This window comes from Astyanax mexicanus, chromosome 8 (genome assembly GCF_023375975.1).
Source record: "Astyanax mexicanus isolate ESR-SI-001 chromosome 8, AstMex3_surface, whole genome shotgun sequence".
Classification (NCBI taxonomy): Eukaryota; Metazoa; Chordata; class Actinopteri; order Characiformes; family Acestrorhamphidae; genus Astyanax; species Astyanax mexicanus.
Genome location: NC_064415.1, coordinates 48,806,242 through 48,832,217, shown reverse-complemented (window position 1 = coordinate 48,832,217; position 25,976 = coordinate 48,806,242). Strand labels below are relative to the sequence as shown.

Here is a 25,976-nt window from a genome sequence, read left to right as displayed (position 1 = left end):
TATTGATCTGCCCTCCCCCGTTCTATTGATCTGCCCTCCCCCTTTCTATTGATCTGTCCTCCCCCTTTCTACTGATCTGTCCCCCCCTTTATATTGATCTGTCCTCCCCCTTTATATTGATCTGTCCATTTATCTATCTATCCTCTCCGTTTTTTGTTATATCTATTTACCCTGTAAGGACAGCAGGAAAGTAAGGTAGAGGCTGTGCTCCTCCAGAGTCTCAGACAGCGCTGTAGCCATCCTCTCTGCAGGGAAACATCAATACAGAATAGCATAAGACATGGTGTAAAACCCTCTGATATACATCCCATACACATGCAATAGAACAGTAGTGTATAAAAGGTCCTGAATCACCCCATCATTTGATGAGTCTTCTGATTCGTACAGTAATTAAGCCCTTCAGCCAATCAGGGCGTTGGCTGAAAGTAGGTCATGCAACAATGTGCAGTGGAGAAAGGAACTAGGCAGACATGTTCCTCCATTCCTCCTAAGAAGCCTTACAGTTCCTGAGTTGTTTGAGTGTGGACTTTGGTGATTTGCAGTTTGAGTCTGTGACACAAAGTAAGCTGGACTTTTTCCTTTATCAGCTACTAGTTTAATTCCTGTTAGTTAGTTAGCTACTATTTTTACAGCTCATAGGAGTAAAAGTTAAGTAGTATATTTGTATAGTTACCTGCATATATGTGTATGTTTAATGTTATTCCTTAATATTTGTGATACTGTGTTGCATACTGAATTATTTATGGTGTAGTTGAGCTGGTTAACAGTGTTGTATGTGGAAATTTCCGGAGTCAGTTAAATTGCAGAGTCATTGCCTTTACCTTCTTTGCCCATAAGGTGGTGCTAACTCCCTATTATTTTGTTTAGAGCATGCAGTGTATAGGAATGCTATGCAGTGAAATTATAGTGTTTTGTTCTACTTGTACAATTGTGTTGTAATTGCTCTTATTGTAATATATAATATATATTGTTATGTATTTTCTCTGTTATTGCAGACTCAAAGTAATACTACTGCTAATTGCCAAATCCATAAAGCCACCTAAACCATCCTATGCCTCTCTGTCTTCTATGTCCTGACCGACATACGGGAGTGTTTGCTGCTTATCCAAAACGTACTAGCCCTCCTAGTGAGATCTCCCTCACATTTTGGTCCTTCGAGCCGGATAGCAGCACTTATTCCTGGCATGATGGAGAATTATACAGAGACTGTTGGAGGAACCAGACCCAAACGCCAGATTCGTCCGCCAGCCAGGTTCCAAGATTATGAAGTGGATTATGAGGGTTATGTGGCAAGAGATATACACCCACAGGGTTCACTTCCAACCACCACAAGGCAGGTGCCTCCTAACCAGTGGGAGACGTCAGTCCAGATGACCCCCCATTCATCCCTTACTCACTCCGATAGCTTTGATGGGGATGCTGCTCCTCGTGAGACCCACCAGCTAGCCCTCTCACAGCCCAGGATGACAGAATGTAACAGTGACATCATTGAGTATCCTGCTTTCCCTCAGCAGAGTCAATACCAAGCTGCCAGTTTACATGAGGAACTTAGACTGATTCAGTTAGAGTCTTCCAAGCTGCTTTTATCTCAGCAAACCTTCCAAGCACAGCTTAACGAATTAAAGGAGGTTCGTACTGAGCTCAAAGAGTTGATTGAAGTGGCTCGTGCATTGAAAAAAGACATCAGCTCTCCTCCTACCCCTGTTTCTGGCCGAGCTGCACATGTGTTACAATGTGACCACAGCCAGAATCAGAATGCCCTCTTACCTTCACATTGTCACCTTAAGGCCAAGATGCAATCAGATGAAGAAGAGGAATGGCCTGATCCTCCTCCATGGCCAGAGCCTGAAGATGAGCTGACTCCATGTGTAGCGGGTATAAAGTTGGAAGATCAGAGAGTCACCACCTCTTACCTAGAAGCCCCAACCAGCACGAAGTTCCCCTTTTCCCACTCAGTCCCTCCTCATAACTGGCATAATCGGCAGCATGCATCCATTCCTAGCCAGCAGCTTCAGCCTGATACAATTAGCGCTTCAGCGCTGCTCCGCCAGTCATCAGCCCCTGACAGAGCTATGCAGCATGCTCCATTATCCCGGACAATTCCTCCATAAGTTAACTACCGGTCATCAGCCCCTCCCAGAGCTATGCAGCATGCTCCTCCACCTCCAGAAGCATTAAAGGTAGAATCATGCACCCCACCTTTCCTGCATGCTACCCATCAACCCATACCAGTGTCGGAACAAGTGTACAGAGGTCCCAAACCAAACATTCCTAGATTCATCCACCCAGATCCCAGTGAGTTTGCCAGGCTCAGAATAGCTCTCGAGAACCTGCTACCTCCTGATAGCACAGAGCTTTTCAAATATCAGGTATTGGTGGATCATTTAAAGTTAGATGAGGCGAAGTTGATAGCTGATGCCTATCTAAATTCAGCAACCCCTTATAGTGACACTATGAGAGCCCTTCACAACAAGTTTGGTCAGCCACACCAGCTTGCTTTGAAGAAGATTGCAAGTGTTCTAGAAGCTCCTGATATACGGCAAGGGGACTCTGCAGCATTTCAGAGGTTGTCGCTACAAGTACAATCACTAGTGGGGCTATTAAAGACACTGGGTCCTGAAGGAGACATTGAGTTAAAATGCGGATCTCATGTGGCTCGTTTGCTGAACAAGCTTCCCCAAGAACAGAGAGCAGAGTTTCGACGTCAGATGTTTCACCAGTCTGGAACCACTCACACGCTACATGACCTCTCAGACTGGCTATGCTACGAGTCATGGTGCCAGAGTTTTGATTACCAGATCACTCCAAGGGGAGCAAGAGACAAGCTGAACACGAAACTAGGAAACCAGCAAGGTAGACATTCCATTACCGTCCTACATGGAGCAGCTCAGTCTTCAGAATCTGCTAAGCTGTTTGGCAAGGGAAGAGAGGTGAAGACAAAATACAGAAGTAAAGCATATTGCCCATTCTGTGATAGTGCCGAGCATTATCTTAATCAGTGTAGTGAGGCAACGAAGCTCTCAAGAGATGAGCTAAAAAACTGGATACAGGCCAATAAGCGCTGCTGGCGCTGCGCTAGAACACATCAAGCAGCCCAATGTGACTTGAAGAAGCCCTGTAATCTGTGCCAGGGTAAACACCTGACAGCCCTGCATGAGATAAACCTTAGACCCTCGAAGGAGCTCGGCGTGCCGCCTGCCAAGGAAGAAAGCTGCCTAACCAATTCAGCATCAGACACCTTTTATTTGGATAAACCAGTGCCTGGAAGCCGGGTCATGCTGAAAGTTGTTCCTATGCTTATTCATCATGGAGGTCAGACATTAGAAACTTTCGCTATCCTTGACGACGGATCGGAAAGGACAATGTTGTTACCTACTGCGGCTAAAGCCCTTGGCATACATGGCACCCCTGAGGCACTCCCTTTGCGCACCGTACAACAAGATATTGAGGTGCTTCAGGGATCTACTGTGTCATTCCGCGTTTCTCCAGTGGGCAAGTCACAGAGTAGCTACCTGATTAGGAGCGCCTTTACAGCTGACCGCATCAACCTAGCACCTCATTCCTACCCCCTGGACAGTCTCCAGAAGAAATACCGGCACCTGTGTGGCTTGCCTATCCAGTCCTTCAAGAATGCCAAGCCTTTGCTGCTCATTGGATCTGACAACCCACATCTTATTACTCCACTTGAGCCCGTTAGACTTGGTCCACCAGGCGGGCCTGCTGCAGTCCATACAAGACTTGGGTGGACACTCCAGGGTCCAATCAGGTCCATGGGGCGGCCTATTCCTTCACAGCAGTGTTTACAGACCTCAGTAGTCCCTCTGGGTGATGAGCTAATCAAGGATGTGCAGAGGTTGTGGCAAGTTGACACCATCCCCTGTCGCCCGGAAAGGGAGGTGACCCGTTCAAAGCAAGACCAGGAGGCCCTAAAGCTTCTTGAAGCAAAGACTATCCGGACAGAGGTCAAAGGAGTCCTACGATATGCCACACCACTATTGCGTCGGAGAACTATGCCACACCTGCAAGCTTCGAAAGAGTCTGTCATGCCAAATTTGCGCAGCACAGAGAAGCGTCTACTGAAAGACCCTGTAAGAGCTGAAGCCTACAAGATGGAAATGGAGAAGCTCATCCAGTCAGGTGCTGTTCTGGAAATTACTCCTGACCTCATAACCAGTGGAGAATCCTGGTACATTCCACACCATTTAGTCAGTCATAATGGGAAAAATCGCCTTGTTTTTAATTGTTCCCATCAATATCAAGGTCAGAACTTAAATCAGTACTTACTGCCAGGGCCTAACCTTGGTGCCTCCTTGCTTGGAGTGCTGATAAGGTTCCGTGAACATCCCATTGCTGTCAGCGGAGACATCAAGGGGATGTTTCATCAAGTACGACTTCTCCCTGATGACCGTGCCCTGTTGCGGTTTTTGTGGCGTGACTTAAAGGTGGAGGAACCCCCGAGAACTTTTGAATGGCAGGTGTTACCATTTGGCACCACCTGTAGCCCCTGTTGTGCAGTCTTTGCTCTACAGCATCATGTCACTGCACACAGTCAGCCAGATGATGATGTCAGGTTCTCAGTGGAAAAGTGTTTTTATGTTGACAACTGCCTTCAGAGCTTTCGCACCGAAGAAGAAGCCAAACTGTTGGTGAAGAAACTAAGAGAGCTTCTAGCATCAGCTGGATTTGATCTGCGTCAGTGGGCCTGTAATGCTCCCAGTGTACTAAGCGATCTACCTCAAGAGGCCCTGTCTGAAAGCCTGGACCTGTGGCTAACGCAGGATAAATCTGATACACAGGAGTCTACTTTGGGTCTAAGTTGGCATTGGCAAACAGATTCCCTTGGCTACAGACCTATTGCCTATGATGTGCCAACTCTCAGGAATATCTACAGGGTTCTAGCCACGCAGTATGACCCACTAGGTAACTTTCTGTTACCTTATACCTCCAGGGCTAAGGTCATCATCAGGCAGCTATGGGACAAGCCACGTGGATGGGATGATTCGAACCTACCTCAAGATCTTCTGCAGTCCTGGAATGATTGGGAAGATGAGCTTCAGTCCCTACCACTCATTAGCCTCCCAAGATCCTATGCACCACCCGAAGCAGACCTAGAAGATAGCATCCGTGAAATCCACATATTCTCTGATGCCTCAGAGCAAGTTTATGGTGCAGTGGCATATATGAGAACAGTCAACAAAGAAGGTGATGTGCATGTGTCCTTTGTCCTGGCACGGTCTCGTGTGGCTCCCAAACGTGTGCAGTCCATACCTCGTTTGGAACTCTGTGGAGCCCTGGTTGCAGCTCAGCTTGCTGGAGTGTTAGAAAGAGAGCTCACCCTGCAGGTGAAACAGACAGTATTGTGGACAGACTCCACAACTGTCCTTACCTGGTTGCACTCGGAATCATGCCGCTACAAAGTGTTCGTTGGGACTAGAGTGGCAGAAATCCAAGAACTAACAGAACACTGCCATTGGCGCTATGTGGATTCAGAGAACAATCCAGCTGATGATTTGACCCGAGGCAAGACACTGAAAACTTTAGCTGAGCCCCACAGATGGTCACAAGGGCCAAAGTTTCTTCTCAAATGTCCATCCACCTGGCCAGTAAACCCGAAGCTTGAGTCAGAGGAATACACAGTAGAGCTAAAGAAGACAGTTTTCTGTGGGTCTACTACAACCTCTTCTGATTCTGCCATCCTTGAGGCCAGGAGACACAATACATGGCAAGAGTTATTGGAAAGTGTCACCAAAGAGGAGACTGTTGGGTCCAAGTCAAACCTTCAAGCTGAGGACTACAAGTGGGCTGAAACTCTCATCTTAAAGCGAGCCCAACAAGACTCATTCCCTGATGATTACGACCGCCTTGCAGCAGGGAAGCCCATATCTTCAGGAAGTCGGCTACTCACCTTATCTCCGGAGATTGACAGGTCCACTGGGCTTATCAGAGTTGGTGGCAGACTACGACGAGCGAAAACCCTAGATGAGTCTATCCTACACCCTATTGTCTTGGACTCCTCTCACCCAACCACTGGTCTGGTCATTAAAGATTATGACCATCGGCTACATCATCCAGGTCCTGAGCGGGTCTTCGGAGAGGTACGTCGGCGTTTCTGGATCCTGCGTGGGCAAGAGGCTATTCGTCGTCATCAGCATACCTGTCCTGAGTGTCAGCGCTGGAGGGCTCAGCCAACAGTTCCCAGAATGGCTGATCTGCCCACAGCTCGCCTTCGTCTTCATAAACCACCCTTCCACTCTACAGGTATGGACTGTTTCGGACCATTGCTGGTCAAAGTGGGGAGACGCGTAGAAAAGCGCTGGGGCATCATTTTCAAGTGCTTAACAACCAGAGCTGTGCACTTGGATCTGCTAAGCCATATGGATGCTGATTCATTCCTAATGGCTCTGAGACGTTTCATCTCTCGCCGGGGCAAGCCGGTTGAGTTATGGTCGGATCAGGGGACCAATTTTAAAGGAGGTGAACGAGAGATAAGGGAGACCTTTACAGAACTAGCCCCTACGCTGCAGCAGCAACTAGCTCAACAGCAGATCAGTTTACGCTTTAACCCCCCAGGAGCCCCACATTTTGGCGGAGTGTGGGAAAGGGAGATACGCTCAGTCAAGTCTGCCCTTTACACCACCGTAGGCACCCAGAGTGTTCCAGAAGAAATCCTTTCGACAGTTCTCCTAGAGGTGGAAGCAATACTGAATTCTAAACCATTAGGTTACGTTTCAGCTGATATTGCTGATTCTGATCCAGTGACACCCAACAGTCTGCTCATGGGGCGGCTTGATGGATCCCTCCCACAAGTGGTGTACCCTGAGACTGAGTTGTTAAGCCGCAGACGATGGAGACATTCCCAAGTCCTGTCAGACCACTTCTGGTCCCGATTTATACGTGACTACCTTCCCAGTCTCCAGATCAGACAGAAGTGGCAATCCTCTCCTGCCGAGATATCAGAGAATGCAGTTGTCCTGATAGTGGACCACCAACTACCTCGAGCAATGTGGCCGGTAGGACGTGTCACTAAGGTACATCGCAGTGTGGATGGTCGCATCAGATCAGCAGAGGTATGCATCAAGGGACATGTATACACTCGGCCAGTGGCGAGGTTGGTTGTCTTGCCTGCACTACCACAGGGAGAGGAAGATGAGTTTGCAAAGTCAACAGACTCTTAAGTTGATGTGATATCAGACAGACTTTTATTAGATGCAAATATGTTACACATATTTGGGGGCGGCTGTATAAAAGGTCCTGAATCACCCCATCATTTGATGAGTCTTCTGATTGGCCAGTAATTAAGCCCTTCAGCCAATCAGGGCGTTGGCTGAAAGTAGGTCATGCAACAATGTGCAGTGGAGAAAGGAACTAGGCAGACATGTTCCTCCATTCCTCCTAAGAAGCCTTACAGTTCCTGAGTTGTTTGAGTGTGGACTTTGGTGATTTGCAGTTTGAGTCTGTGACACAAAGTAAGCTGGACTTTTTCCTTTATCAGCTACTAGTTTAATTCCTGTTAGTTAGTTAGCTACTATTTTTACAGCTCATAGGAGTAAAAGTTAAGTAGTATATTTGTATAGTTACCTGCATATATGTGTATGTTTAATGTTATTCCTTAATATTTGTGATACTGTGTTGCATACTGAATTATTTATGGTGTAGTTGAGCTGGTTAACAGTGTTGTATGTGGACATTTCCGGAGTCAGTTAAATTGCAGAGTCATTGCCTTTACCTTCTTTGCCCATAAGGTGGTGCTAACTCCCTATTATTTTGTTTAGAGCATGCAGTGTATAGGAATGCTATGCAGTGAAATTATAGTGTTTTGTTCTACTTGTACAATTGTGTTGTAATTGCTCTTTTTGTAATATATAATATATATTGTTATGTATTTTCTCTGTTATTGCAGACTCAAAGTAATACTACTGCTAATTGCCAAATCCATAAAGCCACCTAAACCATCCTATGCCTCTCTGTCTTCTATGTCCTGACCGACATACGGGAGTGTTTGCTGCTTATCCAAAACGTACTAGCCCTCCTAGTGAGATCTCCCTCACAAGTAGACATACAAGACATACAATAGAATTGCTATAATATCCCGTTTATATGCCTACAATATTAAAAAAATGTTTCTCAGACCTAAAATGATATTAAACTCATTTCTGATGGAATACAGATGGATTTCTAATGTCTTGTTGTACATACAAATATACACGTGTTTTATTGTTCTGTGCTGAACATTTGACTTTAAGACCCCTGTTTTTTTTGTAAAGAGTGAACTCGTTTTGTTTGCTGCTTTAGGTAAAACTAAACTCTGACCTTGTTTTTGGGAGCTGTTTCTATGCTCTCCACCATGACCTCCACGCTGCTCTCCAGATCCCCCTCAGCCTATAAGAGACAGAGTCAAAAAAATAGAGGGGTTTAGCAAAGAACTGTAGACCTATAACTGTTTAAAGACAAAGTGAAATAAAAAACACCTTATTAATAATTTAACTGCAAACATTTGTTAAAGTACTTTAAAAAAAGTGAATAAGAATAAAATGGTGTTTAAAACCTCTTCTTAAGAATTGCTGTATTGTTATATCACTAAATAAAAAGTATTATTACTAAATGAGATACAGTAATGGGTCATACATGGAAAATATCTAAACAAGCTGATACTGCAGGTACCTCTTCTATAGCTGACAGCAAGATTAATTCCCAACTCTTACCTGTACAACTGGCACTGGCTCAGACTCAGGCTCAGTGCTGATGGTGTCCAGCCTGTGAGAGGGATCCGCCTCTGCATCCAGCACCAGGACATCGATACCTGACCAAAAACGAGAGAAAATTGAGGTCTTAATGTTGGTGGCGAGGTGTTAAGAAATAATGTGCGTGTTAATGATGGGCGATAGTGCAGTGACTTACTGGCTGGATGTCTCAGAGTGGAAGGTGGTGGTAAGGGACGCTACCTCTGCTTCCTCCCACTGTCCAAAAATAAATAAAACAAGATAAGATAAGATAATTGCTTATGAATCCAACAGTGGGAAAATTGACAGTATTACAGCAGCAAGAGAACAGCAAGGCATTCCTAAGCAGAAAGACGTAACAATATAAGACAATTACAGACTGACCTGTGTTATAGGAGCTTGCTCCAGGAACTCCTCTCCACTGTCGTCCTCCAAGTCAGCCACAGCCTAGAAGAAGGGGAAGAGGTGAAAACCTGAATGGGGTTCCTTTAAAACCTTTAGATATTCAATCATTTGATGATAGTAGAGAGGTAGAGAGGATATATAACTAATTGCAAACTCTTACCTGTGCAGCTGGACCTGGGATAATCCTAGGCACTGGTCCAGTGGTGTCCAGCCTGTAAGAGGGATCCGCTTCTGCCACCAGCATCGGGCCATCTGACCTGAAATGAGAAAAAACAGAGGTCCTACTGTTGGTGGTGAGGTGTTTAAGAGACTATTTGAGTGTTGATGGTGGGTGAAAGTGCAGTGTCTTACCGGCTGAATGTCTCCGGGGGGTAGGTGGTGGTGAGGGGCGCGATCCAGGCTTCCTCACACTGTCCAAAAACAGATAAAGATAATTGCTTATGAGTCCAACAGTGGGGGACATTATTACAGTAGTAAAGGGATAGCAAGACACACAGAAGCAGAAAGCTGGATACTTAAGTGTATAGTGTTTTTGTGTGTGTAAGGGAATACTGTATGTGTGTCCTAAAAACTTTAAATCTCCAATCGTTGGAAGATGGTAGAGAGGATACAGAATAAACCAGAAACTCTTACCTGTACAACTGTACCAGTAGTGTCCAGCCTGTTCCAGGGTTCTGCCTCCGCAATCGCCTTGCAGCCATACCTGAAAGAGTAAATGGGAGGTGTCAGGGTGGTAAATCAGAATCAGAAAGAGGGAATGGGAGGTGTCAGGGTGGTAAATCAGAATCAGACAGAGGGAATGGGAGGTGTCAGGGTGGTACAGGGGCAGGAAAGGAGGCTGTAATACCTTGCAGGTGTGGTTGAAAGCAATGGAGACTCTGGGTGGGAGGTGGGCAGGAGTCCCTCCAGCTGACCTTCTATCCACTGTTAACAATAAAATTTCATGTTAATAGAGATTCAGTGAAAGCAGAGCTGTACGTATTAGTGATGCTGCTAAAACAGAGATGTATGACAATGATACTTGATTACACTTTAATTGTTTATTGTGCTTTTCTCACCATCTTAATGTGGGCCCTCCGCTTCATCACAAGAGACCCGGGCTGACACGGCGGGGGCTCCTCCCAGGCGGCTGGCTCGTCACCCTGCCACTGCAGACAATCGTATGTCAGTCAGCTCATCACTGCCTCGTTTTTTATTATTATTACCAAATTTCATATTGTATGTATAATATTTACCTGAAACTATAACCACATTTGTTATGAATCTCTCCTTAATAAAGGGTCATCAAAAACATATGCACATATTTTTTAAGAGTAATTTCCTTCCCTTTAAATCTAAATACAAAAAGAACAGGAAAATACACAATACAAATAAGTGTTAAATATTTTCACTAGCTCCTTTACAATATATGCTGGCTATCTAACCATATCTTAGCTAAACTAGGTTAGTAAATTCAACAGAGTGCACAGTGGATACTCAGAGAACCCTCTTCAGAAATGAGCGTTGACTCAAAAACCCCAGTCTAAAGCTGGTTTAGTTAAATGTTGTGTATAACGTTACATCAGTAAATCTGAGATTTTATAATAAGACCCGCTCTGAGCGGGTCTGAAAGTTAGGAGCTGCAGGTGTAACAGTTAGTGATAGAGACTTACCGGAGACACAGGACGAGTCCTGAAAGAAAAGTCTCCTGACTGCGCCTGAAAAACAAAACAAAGCCCTGATTTAAACTCCTGTCCTAATCCAGCTCTGGGTTTTTTTCTGAGTGTTACTGAGGGTGAATTTTGTGTAAAATGTGAGAAGTTTCCAGTTTACTCACCACTGTTGGAAGAGGTCTACTCCTCCACTGGGGATCCATACCTGATCGGTATGGGGGTGAGCTCCCTCAGCGGCTACAATAACCTGAAAAACAAAAATACAATTAATTAGTAAAAAGTGAAAAACAGTAAAGATAATACAAATATACAGTAATTAAAAGATAATACAGATATTAAAACAGTGAATATAAAACAGTAAACTGGTGTTTAAGAGGTGAAGAATAACTGTTTATTTTACCTTGGGTGTATCGACAAATATCTTTCAATTATGATTACTATCTTAGTATCTATAATTACATAATCATTGTGTGAAACCTTGTATTTTATATGCATTAACCAATACTCACATTGTATTTGAACATTTTTATTACTCACAGTGTATTTTATATGCATTTATATAGAAGATTAACCAATAACCACAATATATATTATTTACACATATAGTAAAACATTGTTTGATCAGGCATGTGGGCATGTGACTAACACATCTATTGTATGACAAATTAACCCACATGATACATAAGGCATTTACTAACACATAGGATCTATTGTATGGCGGACTAACCACGCGTTACTAACACATTAACATATAACATATGAAATCTATTGTGTGACTTGCGTAGCTCATGCTTGAAGCATTTCGTTCACTGCATGTCTCTGACTAACGGCCATCAATCATCGGCTGGTGCACTCTGTACGAACTGAATTGATACAAAGGAGACTTCGGGACGAACAGTGCGGCCTTTCTCTCTCTGTGCGTGCAAAGTTCTTCACCTACCAAAGCGGGAGGAGGACGCGCGCACATAGGGAGGGCGGCACTGTCTAATTACTGAAACAATATCACACTGTCCGGCTGGATACAGTCAAGGCCAAACACTAGGGGTCCGGTCAGACCTGTGAAACTTGAGCACTAACACGTGAAATTATGCATACTAACATGAGATGATTTTAGCAACGCCTCATCAGCAGGTTTCACGTCATTTGGGGTATAAACATGGAGTCAGATCAGAGGGGGGTCAGAACTTATGCTGGGACGGCTGTTAGACGGTCTTTCATGTGTGGGTTCTCCTGAATATTCAGTACTTTGTAATAAATACTTGGTTTGCTTTCAACTTCACTCCACCTGTCTGCGACTCTCTATCAAACGAACACGTAGGGGAGTTGTACCCCGGATGAGGGGTGGGTGTGGACCCATCTTTCATTTTCTTTTCTACAACAGAGGTGTAGAGAGTCCTTCCGTCGAAGAGTTGCCGCTGCTGCTGCCGCTGCCACTCACAAGCTCAGAAGAGTTCGAATAAAAACACAAATGGAATCTTCGTCTAAAGGAGGCTGGGCACTTTTTTTCTTCCTGCTTTTTTTTTTATTTAAACCTTTTTTTTATTTTAGCACAACAAATTAACCTACTTTTGAAAAATAAATGAAAATTCTGAAAAAGTGGATTTTAACTATTTTTAATTTGTTTGTTTTTAGCCGTCTTGCTCTATTCACCACATTCATTTCGGACTGACTCGCGGGCTCCCTCTAGCGGTTATCAGTGTTTTTTTCTGATATAAAGGGGAGACAGAAATTGGGTAAGGAAAAGTTTTTTTAATATAAAAATATAATATAATATTACTATAATATAAATTATTATATTATAATAATTGTCCTGAAAATCCGCCCCTGGAGCTCCGTTTTTTGAGAATGTGAAAACAAAGCAAATATATGTACACACACACATAATATATAAAAATACACAATACAATTTACAATACAAATACACAATACACATATAAAAATATATAATATAAATATATTTTTTTCTGTGAAAGTTTGGTAGAACCAGAGCCGGTATAGATATAGCTAGACGGCTAAAAAAAAATCCATTTAATTTTCGAAAGTAGTTTAATTTGTTGTGCTAAAAATAAAATAAAAGTTAAAAAAGAGATCTAAAAATAAAATAATAAAATAAAAAGCAGGAAAAAACACTTCCTTGCCTTACTTGCCCCGTAAAAAATGGACAAAAGAAAATAAATGATGTTATTACTATTATTATTAGAAAAATAACAAACGAAAATAAACCCAAAATGTTGACAAAAATATAATCTAACGAATTAAAAAAAAAAAGAAACGAAACACTCCACACGACCAAAGAAAATTACTAAGACTTGTAATACTGAAAAAAAAACAAACGGGAAAAATAGCATCTGGGGATAAAAATTAAACAAACCAAACCACACTCAAAAGGAAAAATGTATATATATGCAAAACAAAAGAATGGACAAAAACAACAATGCATTAAAAAACTCATTTAAAACAATCACAGGCTTTCTGCGCATAATATTAGTTTCAGTTTCAAATCATGAAAACAGCTCACCAAAACCTCAACTTATCCTTTATATTTGACAATATTTGATTAACTTACAGGTCCTTACTTATTTTTATTTAACTGAACTGAGTTTTATAATATTTCTAGCCTCGCACTGAATTCAGCTCCGCCCTGCGAAAGAGAGAGAGAGAGGCGCAGCGCATTTTGCCTGATTTCTCTTGATTAATTATCAGTACATTTGTTGGCTTTAGTGAATTTAATATCATGAATTTAACTACACTTGTCCCACCTTATTTATTAAAACGAGAGGTGTTATTCTGAGCGCAATGCCATGTGCTGCGCCAAGCACCACTTTGCGTGCCTGCAACATTTAAGAGCGCTGGATGAGATTATTTAATGAATTAATATATTTAATATTTTAATACATTTGCCCTGGTGATAAGAAACGAATTCTAAGTATAGCTTCATATTTCTGTGTATTTCAAATGTTTTAAGTTTTATATAATTGACGGGCAGCACCAGACGCCGACAATGTGCTTTATTTTTCAGATATAAAAGTGAAATTCAGTTAATAGCAAAGTTAAATAAAATAAATGTATGTTTAGTCAAAGTTCTTTTCTCTTTTAATTTTCCATTTCAAAAACTCCAGCTTTTGAGTGAGAATAAGCATCTGTTGAAATTCTTAAACAGCAATGCCTGTCTGCTATATCTTAAGTTACAGTTATTTAGTCTGTGTACTAAACATAAATATAAATCCTTATAACTGACAGAAATACATATAACTAATAATAATTTATAGTTACTGTGCAGATTTTTAAGTATATTGTATTTTTATCGTTGATTGCTGAAGGCTCTGGGTGAGCTTTATTTTTCTGTGCTAATCGCGCAAAGCTTTTTTCAAGATAGAAACACGCCAGAAATGTACCTGAACACACATCATTTCCAGACCACCACGCCCATTAGCGTTAATATATTTTAAAAGTCCAAGGCTATTTTAAGGACGCGTGCAACGCAGACTGTTGCCGGGTGGCAAAGCGCCTACACGCCTTGCATGAGGTGTACGATAGGGCCCTTTGTCTGAATGTGCGAAGTTAATGCCGTTCATTATAACGCCGTTACTACCATCACTGAATGTATGATTGTATTGCATATTTTTGAATAAAGAGTCAATTAATAAAGAAATAATAGATTATTGTTGTTTTTGTTATTGAAACGTTCACTTTTCACTGAAGGTGTTGAAAAAACAAGTTGTTAATATTTTTTTTGTTTTTAGAAATGTTCATTTATTAGTTTAGTTTTTATGAATAAATATATTACTGTGTCTGCCTAATAAAAACTCAAGTTATTCAGTTCATAAAGGAAAAAGCATAATAGAACATAATTATGAGTAAATAAAGCGTTTGCAGTAATTATCATATTGTAAGTGGTGATGAAGCAGCAATAAATGATAAATGAACATTTCTACAGACACAAAAATATTAACAACTAGTTTTTTCAACACCTTCAGTGAAAAGTGAACGTTTCCTTAGTTGGTGGAGGACATAACACACAGGCCATACTTATATTTTCTGTCCTTTAACGTCGGTCATCCTGGTTAATGTATTTTAAATTATTTTATATATGTAGATATGAGTTGTTCTGCGTGTTTCTGTGGTTATCAGTCCATAATGGCTGTCAGTCATATCGGGGGCGACTGTTGCTATGGAGCTTTCTACACTCTTTAACGCCTCACAGCGCTGCAGGACTTTTATTTTGGTTTATTGCCGGATGTTACGCACTGGCTCTTTTATTGTAGAAACACATCAGCAGACTGTTAAAGTCTGGTTAGAGAGGTTATGGTGGCTGTTTATTGTAATGGATCAGATCAAGTAACAGAGTCATTGTGATGTATTGATTGGACATGTTCTAATAGTTTCAGCGCTTTGGACAGATGTTTGCTGTGGTTTAAAATGAAGACTGGATTCTCTGTAGGTGAATATGGAAGGGTGGTTAGAGTTTCCCCCGGTCTCCAGTAAAGTGGAGCAGCAGAAGATCCAGCTCTGATCAGCAACTCCACACCTCTGTACTCAGACTGCTCTGCTGGAGGAACACCATCAGCTCACCTGCTGCAGGTATGGAGATGTTCCACTCTTCACCATCACACTGCTCTACATTTACTCTTAGACACACAGAAACACATTCAGAAGGAGCAGCATTTAACATCACACACAAGCAGCTTCATCCAGGAGCTGGAGGATCATCTTCTCCTAGTTATCTCTGATCAACACTTTCATTCTGCTTTTTATAAGGTGGACAGGAGATTTACAAACTTTTGTTTGTGTTTGTCTATTTGTTGATTATAACAATTGTGTAATGTGTGAAACAGATACATGTGATATTCAGCATGTAGATGTAGTGAGTATAGAAACATTCATATATGCAGATGTTCCACAGTGTGTGAATTAATGTGCAGTTATTGGTGGAACATAGCAGTTTATTTTAGAGCTAAATCCTGAGAACTGGTTAGTGTGGGTGGGGGTTGCTGGTCAATGGCTGGTAGTTAAACAGATGGTGGTGGGGTTGAGGGTTGTAAAGTGTGGAATCTATTTAGGAGTCTGGTAGTTTACTTAACAGTCCTTGTGACACAATACCATAAAAACAACACAATAAGTGTGTTTTTCTATCCAGAACATTAGGAACTTGTGTACTGTTGCCAGAAAAGCCAAACACACTCCAAAATCACTTGAATGGTTAATAGAAACTTTGCACATTGACTACAATTTTCTAAGGTAATAATTTCCCTCTGTAAAGTTTTTTTGGTATGACAAGTGATGATTAACAGGTTGGTAAGATAGCAGCCTTAAGCTCTCCTGTGTTGCTGGTTATTAATGCTTTTAAGCTTGTAGTCATCCTCTTGACAATACCCCATATATTCTTTATTGGGTTCAGGTTTGGCAGATAGAGGTGTTGTAAAATCTCTGCGCTGACCTTGGACAGGACACAGTGGACCATCACCAGCAGATTAACATGACCCAAAACCATCACAGACTGGATGCTTTACATTGAATGTTCAGACACTGTGGATTCTGTGTCTTGTCTTCAGACTCTAGTACTTCGATTTCTAACTAATGTAACATTTACTTTAATCTAAAAACAGGACTTTACATCACTGAGCACCAGGCCAGTTCCCTTTTCTCTGTAGACCAGTTTAGACGCTTCTGATACTCTGGTGTCTGGTTCAGGAGGGGGGCTGATAGAACTGCAGCTGTTGTAGATCCTTCTCTTTACTAGAAATAGAGACATTTACCACAACAAAAGCAAGATAAACTCTTTTATATACTCTTGATTTCACAAGAAACAGTTAATGAGCAGGTGCCTAAACTCAGTTTGTCCAAATATTTTTCTTGATGTTTTTTGAACTTTGTATGATACATGGGATTTACATTAGTAATTTATTTTCTGTGGAGCTTGAACCCAATGGAAATTTTGTTCACCTTTAAAAGAAATATTTAAGTATCATACCTATATCATTTATTTTCTTAGTTTGTAATGTTTATCATAGTATCAAACATCAAACTGAGTGTAGAGTGTTCCCTGCATTTGCTTAGTAAGAACATCTTTCTTACTGCTATCTTAAAAGCAGGAACACAAAGGAATGTGGCAATTACTATATTTACAATTTCAAGCCACAGCGAGAAGTTGATGTAGTGAAAAACAAGTATTCAATTCCAAACCAGTACATATTTGATGTGAGAGCATAGAGCTAATAAACAGCAGCAATGTTAAGGGTCACCACTGTACTAAACTCTGACCTGAACAGCTTTTTAAACTGATCTGAGGATAGACCCGTCATCGTTTCAGCCCAGATTTCTAAAAAATGTAAAACTCAAACTGCACTTCTTTTTGTACTTATTTACCTTTTCTTAAGCATTTTAGATGCACTTTTCTCCCAAAGCACTGTATTTTGATGTTTCCCTTGTTTATAGGCTCAGTCTCAGTTTTAAATACATGCATAAGCTTCTCAGCATCTTCCAGAGTGTATACTGGGGAGATTTTCAATATTGCATAAATAAAAGAATGTTTTTTTAACTATACTGTGTATATGTGCATCAAGAGAACAGTCAAAAATTACCCCTATGTTTCTCACAGTTTTACCAGGTATAATTAAGTTACCATCTATGTTTACCATAGTATTGCTTATGTTGTTTTCTATATTAGGACCTGATCAAAAGACCTCAGTTTTATCAGAACTGAGTAAGAGAAAATTGTGTGTCATCCAGTTTTTAATTTCGCTAATACATTCTCATTTTTGTGATCAGCTTGTACAAGCCTCTGGGGTTCATAGCTCTTTTAACTATTTGATGAGAGACTCTAGTTATAGAACTGTACTGAACAAACATAATACAATTCTTTTTTACCAATAGAAAAAGAAACACTGTATAGATAACAGTATTACTTCTAGACCTAAAACCACTGAAGACTCAAAGGCTTTAAGCTCTGTCGCTCTATCATCTGCCAGTGTGAACACCGGTTTAAGACCAAGCCAAGACGTTACTGTTGAGAGAACTAAGGTTAGCAGCGAGCTAGCTAACATACTTTTAATGGTGAGCTGGCTAATATGCTAACATTAGCAACAAGCTAGCTAACATACTAGCTTTTGTGGCGAACTAGCTAACTTAACAATGTAGAGAACTAAGGCTGGCAGAGAGCTAGCTAATGGTAATGGCGAGCTAGCCAACATGCTATCTTTAGCAGCGAGCTAGCCAACATACTAACTTTATCAACGAGCTAGATACCATACTAGCTTGTGCGGGAAGCTAGCAAACATACTAGCTTATGTGGTGAGCAAGCTAACATATTCATTTTAGTGCTGAGATAGCTAACATACTAACTTTAGCGACAAGCAAAGGTCAAAAAGTAAGATCAAAATAACTTTTGACTAAGACTCTAAGAAATAATAAATTAATTTAGTCTGCATGTTCCAACCGTAGTTCTCAAACGTTTCAGTTGGAGACCCACTTTGTGCATGGTAGGTGCTACTGGAGTCTCCCACCCTACTCGGGGTCAAAACCAAAATCTGCACACCTTATGCACGTTTGTTTTTGTGTTTTTTTATGTTATCAGGCACCACTTTTAAAGATATGGGCAAATTAGATCAGCATCACTACAATTTAATTTTTAATTTTTCAAAATGTGCAGGAAGCTACAAAAGAGCTAATGCAACATACATATTTCATCTTGGCTGCATCACAATGAAACAAAAAAATGATATGTTAAGTTAAGTTTTGATTTCCAGTACAATAATTTGTCCTTTCACTGTTGTTGGGGATATTTAGGAGATTTTGTGAGTGTGTTCAGTTTAGTTGTGTTGGTTGCACTGGAGAATCTTTACCCACCCTACGAATGTTCCCAAATTTCTACCCCTAAATGAGATTTTCTGATATTTTAATTGAGCTTATGTTTTCTTTTTTCTGTGTTTCTTCCAGAACTGAATGCTGAGCTATTCCAAGTCTTCTCATGGTGCTGATGTCAACATTCCTACCTGGATGAAGTTTAGATGTACAAATACAGTCAAAGAAATACAGTCACAGAGTATTCACAAGGTATTAAGCTGCTGAACAAAAGGGAGAATGGCATCCAGAGAAAGTATTCAGCAAACACTCTATCCAATATCTCACAGGAAAATGCAGAAAAGTACAGTCAAGAAGGAAACTCACCACCGTTCAGACTGTGGGGAGAGTTTCACTGCAGAGAATAATCTTAAAATACACCAGCGCATTCATACTGCAGAGAAACCATTTCACTGCACAGACTGTGGGGAGAGTTATACTGCAGAGAGTGATCTCAAAACACACCAGTGCATTCACACTGAAAAGAAACCGTTTCACAGATCAAACTGTGAGGAGAGTTTTACTGGAGAAAGTGACCTTAAAACACATCAGTGCGTTAAAACTGAAGAGAAACCATATCGGTGTTCAGACTGTGGAGAGAATTTTAATGCAGAGAATGATCCTAAAACACTCCTGTGTATTCACACTGAAGAGAAACCAATTCATAGGTCAGACTGTGCGGAGAGATGTACTGCAGAGAATGATTTTAAAACGCACCAGCACATTCACACTGAAGAGAAACTGTTTCAGTGCTCAGACTGTGGGGAGAGATTTTCTGCAGAAAGTGATCTCAAAACACACCAGCGCATTCACACTGAAGAGAAACCACATCAGTGTTCAGACTGTGGGAAGAGTTTTAATCAACAGAGCAATCTCCAGCGACACCAGCTAATTCACTCTGGAGAGAAACCGTATCAGTGTTCAGACTGTGGAAGGAGTTTTAATCAACAGAGTAATCTCACAACACACCAGCTCATTCACTCTGGAGGGAAACCGTTTCATTGCTCAAAGTGTAGGAGGAGTTTTACTAAACAGAGTCATCTCCAAGAACACCAGCGCATTCACACTGAAGAGAAACCCTATCAGTGTTCAGAGTGTGGGAAGAGTTTTAATAATCAGAGTTATTTTCAACAACACCAGCGCATTCACACTGGGGAGAAACTGTTTAACTGCTCAGAATGTGGGATGAATTTTAATCGACAGAGCAGTCTCCAGCGACACAAGCGCATTCACACTGGAGAGAAACCATATCAGTGCTCAGACTGTGGGATGAATTTTAATAATAAGATTACTCTCCAGCGACACCAACGCATTCACACTGGAGAGAAACCATATCACTGCTCAGAATGTGGGATGAACTTTAATCAGCAGATAACTCTCCAGCGACACCAGCGCATTCACACTGGAGAAAAACCCTATCAGTGCTCAGAATGTGGGATGAATTTTAATCAGCAGAGTAGTCTCCAGCAGCATCAGCGCATTCACACTGGAGAGAAACCATATCAGTGTTTAGAGTGTGGGAAGAGCTTTATTAATCAGAGTAATTTCAAAACACATCTGCGCATTCACACTGGAGAGAAACCGTATCACTGCTCAGACTGTGCAGAGAGCTTCAGGTATTCACAATCATATAGGAAACACAAGTGCATTAAGAGCGGTCTTGCAAATGGACAAGAACACTAAAAATATTTTGGATCCCAACCCAGATCTATTGGTAACTTGTGTATAGGAGTAAAACAGTTACTTTTAATAGTTTCTGAAATATACCCATTAAAATATACCGTTCAAAGTCCAGCTTACAGCCCATTACAGGTGTTAAGGGCCACTTATAATCTGTTATCTGTACAGATCACAGCTCACAGTTCAGAAAGCATGTGAATCATGGATCAACAGGCAGAAAAGCTGATGTGTGTAATGTTAATGAAGCATTTTCAGAGCAGTTAACAGTGACCGTGTTGTACCTCTCATTTAAAATAAACTACGTCAAATTTCAGTTCATATAAATTTAAATGAATTAGTTCAATGTTCAGTTCATATTCATTTGAATGAATTTCAGTTCATAGTTCATTAAAAAAATTAAGTTCACAGTTTCAAAAATGATTTAGATAATTTAATTCGCATTTATTTGTTTTTTTCCATAATAAATTATCTTCTTATTATCTTTTTTCAATAGAACTCCTTTCTACCAATCTATTGCCAGCCCAAAATCATTGCACATACTTCCAAAACAAGTATATTATCATATACCATGCTGAGTTGTATACTGAAATTTGTACTCAATTTCTTAACACAGTACTATATCAAATATTTCAGCAGCCTGCAGTAATTTTCTGATGTGGGAGATGTGGCTTCAGTTGTGAGGGAGTGAACAATGTTCACATTCATTATTTGTAAACTGAGTCGTTCAGTTCAGCGATCACAAAAAAACTAATTCATGCTTAACACTGGCAACAGTGAGGCTGCCAGAGTGTAAAAAGTAAATGAAAACCTCCTGCATCTTTAAAAAAAAAAAAAGCATATGGGAGCGTTTTGGCTTCCCTGTAAAATACACAGACAAAATTACTACAATATGTGGCACTGCAGCATGAGCATGATGTATAACCATGGCAACATGTCCAACATCGTAGCACGTTAAAGCTTCATCACTCTGTTTCAGAAATAAAACTGGAAGCCAAACACACAACTTTATAAACAAAGATTGTGCCAAATGAACAGTGAACAGTAAAAAATGTAAATTATCTAAATTCTGTTGCTAACCACAGATGGGTGAACTGCAAGGCTGCTCACAACAAAGTGAGAAAGGCGGAGTGCGGTGCTACAGACACGAACCACTGCAGCTACTAATTTTTAGTGAATGCTTCACTTATTTGTCTGTTGAAAGTGACAGTTCTTAATGTATTATATATAAAACAAATACTCCTGCCTTCTTAAAAACATTTTTGGGCTGTTCAAAATGTTCTTTGCAAAAAAATGATTTTGTATTGGCTCATTAGTGAAACTAAAGTATCTATGTTATTGTTGTATTTATCAGCTTTCTATGGACTCTGTGCTGACATGTGCGTTGGATACCGTCTGTTCTGTATGTTTGCATAGAACATAGTGTTATTAGCATGTCTAATAGTAATTTGTAATGTGTTGAAGTTCATATGCATGCTTGGTGTATTATTTGTGGTTTATCAAAGTTTCAATAAACCATTAAAAGATATGAACTGGGCATCCTCTTTAGTGTGGTGATTGGAGGATCTGCTGATTTATGCAAGGTGTATAAACACGGCGTGGACTGAAATTACATTCCACCAGGACCATGGAGCAACAGAACACTAAACTAAACTAAACATTTAGACTAGATATGAAAAACTGAACAGATATAAAACTATTAATATTACAAACATGACTGGCGTACAATAAACGGTGCATTTCTGTGATATATAGGTTTACACAGCCAGATCATAACATGCAGTAACCTGTAGTTACTGAGGTAGAGAATACAGTACTTCCGTAGCACAGTATTTTAACAGTGATGTTCTATATAAAGTGGGCAAGGTGGGTGGGTGAGTTTTGGGTTTACTGTAGAAGTCTGCAATTCAAAAGCAGAGTTCTGACCAGGTCAGTTCCCAGGCCTGGAGCACTAAAAGCCACTGTTTCCATCTTCTCTGAACTGAACCTTCCTCAACCATCTGAAAGTTACCATTGATTCATATTAATAAAACTACCTGCGTTACCAAGCGTCCGTATCTTCATCTGATAGAAGGCAGCGATGGGTCAGGGCGAGTTTAAATGAAAAAAAAAAAAAAACATGCATACACACACAAACACAGAGAAGGTGAATCCCGAGTATGCTTTGTTCACTGTACAAATCACTTTGTTATTAATCAAATAACTATTTCTGTTAAAATAATCAAAAAAACTGTCAAATCAATACCAGTAAGTCAGAATTTCTCCCACAGTAGATAGATAGAGAAATAGAAAACAAGTTCTTATGTTAGTTGATATGCTCATAAATTGAAACATGAATTTCTCAGATCTAGCACTTCCCAACTGCTGCTATAGTTACATTGTTTAAATAAGTGCGTGTAAACTAGAAGATGCTAATTTATATTATTTCAAAATCCTTTTTTATTTTAAAGTTTTATTTTGCATGAATATAATGATTGTGCTTTTTTATGAATAAAGCAGATTTTACATTTCATTTAACATGAACATGAATAATAGCCACAAATAAAATCTGTTTAATTTAAATTATTACATTTGGGAAGGCCTGTCACAACATTTATGTTTTTTTAACTTATTGTTCAATATGAGGGCATGACCTCCATTATGTTTTTCTTAGTAAGGGCAGACACAGAACACAAAATCAGCCTCTATGAAGATGACATTTAACTATTTTTACAAAACCCACTCTCTTCAATTCCCCAAACTATACAAGTTATTGAAAAAAAATCCAAAACCTTAGATTACTCTATTAAATAGACTCTATTAAATATACCAAATTGTTTATCCTTACATTTAACATGAATTTATTGGATAAATTGATCAGTCCCTCTCCATCTCTACGTGCACTCCACACAATACATATCTGGGCATTAAAGTTTCCACTCAGCTGTCCGAGCTAAACACACTTAACATCAGTCCATTACTCACAACAGTAAACAATGATCTCCAACGCTGGATGAACCTCCCACTATTTCTTTCTGGCAGAATGTCCATAATCAAAATGACAGTATTGCCACCCACCTCCTCCTATCTTGTTCCATCAAGAATTTCATTAACTACATTACAAAAACATAGAACTCTCACACGGACGCCTTGAATCATTCAATTAAATGGACAAAACCAAATCAAACAGATGAAATGTGGAAGTGGAACAAACTTTAAGTAATAAAATACAGATCACAGACTTATTTGTTTATTAGTAGCATGGCACAACCCTGACAAAACATCAAAAATACACAAATGAAAAGAAAAAGGATTTACACACTTACATCACATTCTACAGAATTAGATATATTGCTCTTAGTGAATTAGAACAAACCGTCTCTGTACCAATTAGTGCTGGACGATTTTCACAATGGTGTAATCAAGATTTTACATATTTAATTACAGACATTTTATCTTTTAATCTAAAATATCCAAAAACGCTACTCATTTCTGAAGTGTTTATTTGTCTTACCTTGGTTACCAGCACCTCCCACAGACCAACTCGTGCATATTTTCTAAACACAGCAACAAGCCAAAATGGATGCAGCTGACACTCTGCTGAGGACTGAGCTTGTACCAAAAAAGGTGGAAATGTCATTTTAGTGGTACGGTTCTGAAAGGCCAGATGTTGAACATAACAATGAAATTTGTAGACTGTGTCGAAAGTCAGTTGCCACCAAAAGCAGCAAAACAACATCTGTTCCAGCACTTGCGACTCCCAGTGAACTGAGAGCTTACCTAAAACAACGGCAAGAACCCGCCGGCTGCTCTTGAACTCCCAAGGCTCCCACTAAAAGGCAGCTAACGTTAGGCGCTTTATTTTCCTGACCTCTGGAATGAATTGGAATCTCTGCTGGGTCGTCTCACTAGCTCTATCTAGCAATACCATTCACTGCCTTTACACTGCTTATTCCTCAAGGTTTTACACACAACTATCTCCTCTCACAGGTTTTTTTATAGCTTTTATAAACCTTCTGAGGAATTTTTACTGTTTCTCACAGCTTATGCCTCCAGGCTGCAGCTCCTCCACAGCAAGAAAGAGACAGAAGGGGGGAGGGGACTGGGACTGTCCACTCTGGGGGGTAATGCTTTTTATAAATGTATTCCTGGTACACATGTGACACTGTGGATTAAAGAATGTTAAATGACAACGTAATGTCCATTTGGCACCATCTATCAGGCCTTAGTCAAACTTCTCTGAGACACTAAAAGAGTCTGGAACTCTGAGATTACAAGATCACTTCTGACCATCAGCTGTGACTGATCCTACCATGTGATTTTTACACCAATCTTAAAAAAGGAACAGGGCAAAGCAGATGTCCCCAGCTTAATCTGTATCCTTTATTAGACAACTAATATTTATTTTTTATTATTAGCACCTGTAAAACCACATCCAGTAGTTTCTGAAAAAGTGTAATAAGAGATAAGCAGTGTGGTTTGATATTACTTTGATTTGTTTGTGTTCAAAGCAAACAGAAGGTGTGTGAGTTTTTGTAAAGCTTCTCAGATACTTTGTATCACTGTGCTTATACTAAGAGCACAGTAGTAGAGAGCTGTATCTGTAACAGTGAGATCAGTGGATGATTCGGATGATCTTGACTCAAATCTACTGTCTGCAGTGTCATCATAACCATTGTATGCTCGAGCTCCTCTATACAGTAAATACTGTAGAGCTCTGTTAGGATACTGTCTGTACCAAGAGAGGTGAACATATTGATTACTTGAGTCATAAGAGCATTTCAGTGTAACAGATTCTCCGTCTGTTTTAGAAACATCAGTCTCCTGTTCATCTGGTTTAATCCAATCAGCAGCAAACACACCTAAAAAAAGAGTATAGGAAGAAAATATTTGAAAAAAAAAAGAAAATTACATTTTCCAAATATTACTAAGCACTAAGCATCTTCATAGTAAGTACCTGATATGGTGATGAGGATGATGAGGAGGATGTTCTTCATTGTGAATATGATCAGATGGAATCAGTAGTGTGTTTAAGCTCTCAGTGCTCTAATGCTGATCTGTGTGTTAGTGTGAATCTCTCTGAAGTGAGAGCAGTTATGAGAAACTACAACAGGAAGATGAGAAAATCAACCACACATGCAGTCAACTGTACAATATTATTACAAAGCAGTTAAAATGACAGCATTAATAAACACAAAACTCTAAGGAAAAGGGGAATAAAATATGTATTAATAAATGTTGATGTAAATTCAGTATTGTGTAAAAGGTATAACCACATAGTAAAATCTCCAGTGATAAATGTATACTTACAGTGTGTGGATGTAGGTGTTAATTAAGTTGTGAATATTTTGTTGTGCATACAGTTTATAAACAGTTTTATGTGGAAATGTAGCCTTGGCCATAACCTGTTATCTGAACACTCTGTTACAGTGCAGCCTTTTATGGGCTCATTGGCCCAGATGTGTTTACTGCTATCATATATATATATATATATATATATATATATATATATATATATATATATATTGGGACACTAACCTGCAACATATGAATTTCCTAATTCCTAATAGGGAATTAAAAATTTAATATTTGAAAAAAGACCTTCTGTAATGTCTCATAATGTAATGTTATCATAGACAAAACCAACCTCTATCTATCAACTATCTACCACTCCATCTCCTCCACCTTTTCTCTACAAATTCCT

At 40.0% G+C, this 25,976-nt stretch overlaps 4 protein-coding genes and 1 pseudogene across 17 annotated transcripts in view; 4 read left to right on the top strand and 1 right to left on the bottom strand.

Annotated features, from left to right (window-relative positions):
- LOC103034342 (zinc finger protein 239) overlaps positions 1-25,976 on the top strand; it is a 196,325-nt gene that overhangs the window by 42,035 nt on the left and 128,314 nt on the right. The window lies entirely within an intron of this gene.
- The window catches only part of LOC103026187 (gastrula zinc finger protein XlCGF7.1), a 239,822-nt gene that overhangs the window by 95,183 nt on the left and 118,663 nt on the right, over positions 1-25,976 (top strand). The window contains exon 1 of one of the 2 annotated variants that reach the window (XM_049482407.1): positions 15,018-15,358. The exons of the other annotated variant lie outside the window; for it this stretch is intronic. The gene's annotated coding sequence lies outside the window, so the exon portion shown is untranslated. Of the gene's footprint in view, positions 1-15,017; positions 15,359-25,976 lie in introns of those variants that run through there. 2 annotated transcript variants of the gene reach the window in all.
- Positions 1-25,976, top strand: part of LOC125803861 (zinc finger protein 239-like) — a 142,382-nt pseudogene that overhangs the window by 11,146 nt on the left and 105,260 nt on the right.
- Positions 1-25,976, bottom strand: part of LOC103047357 (gastrula zinc finger protein XlCGF26.1) — a 311,263-nt gene that overhangs the window by 206,849 nt on the left and 78,438 nt on the right. The window lies entirely within an intron of this gene.
- LOC111194226 (zinc finger protein 239-like) overlaps positions 1-25,976 on the top strand; it is a 457,259-nt gene that overhangs the window by 358,497 nt on the left and 72,786 nt on the right. For 8 of the 13 annotated variants that reach the window (XM_049482358.1, XM_049482359.1, XM_049482361.1 and 5 more), the window contains one exon: positions 18,713-21,821. The exons of the other annotated variants lie outside the window; for them this stretch is intronic. In XM_049482358.1, the coding sequence (XP_049338315.1) occupies positions 18,857-20,299 (1,443 nt within the window). In that variant the 5' untranslated portion in view covers positions 18,713-18,856 and the 3' untranslated portion in view covers positions 20,300-21,821. Of the gene's footprint in view, positions 1-18,712; positions 21,822-25,976 lie in introns of those variants that run through there. 13 annotated transcript variants of the gene reach the window in all.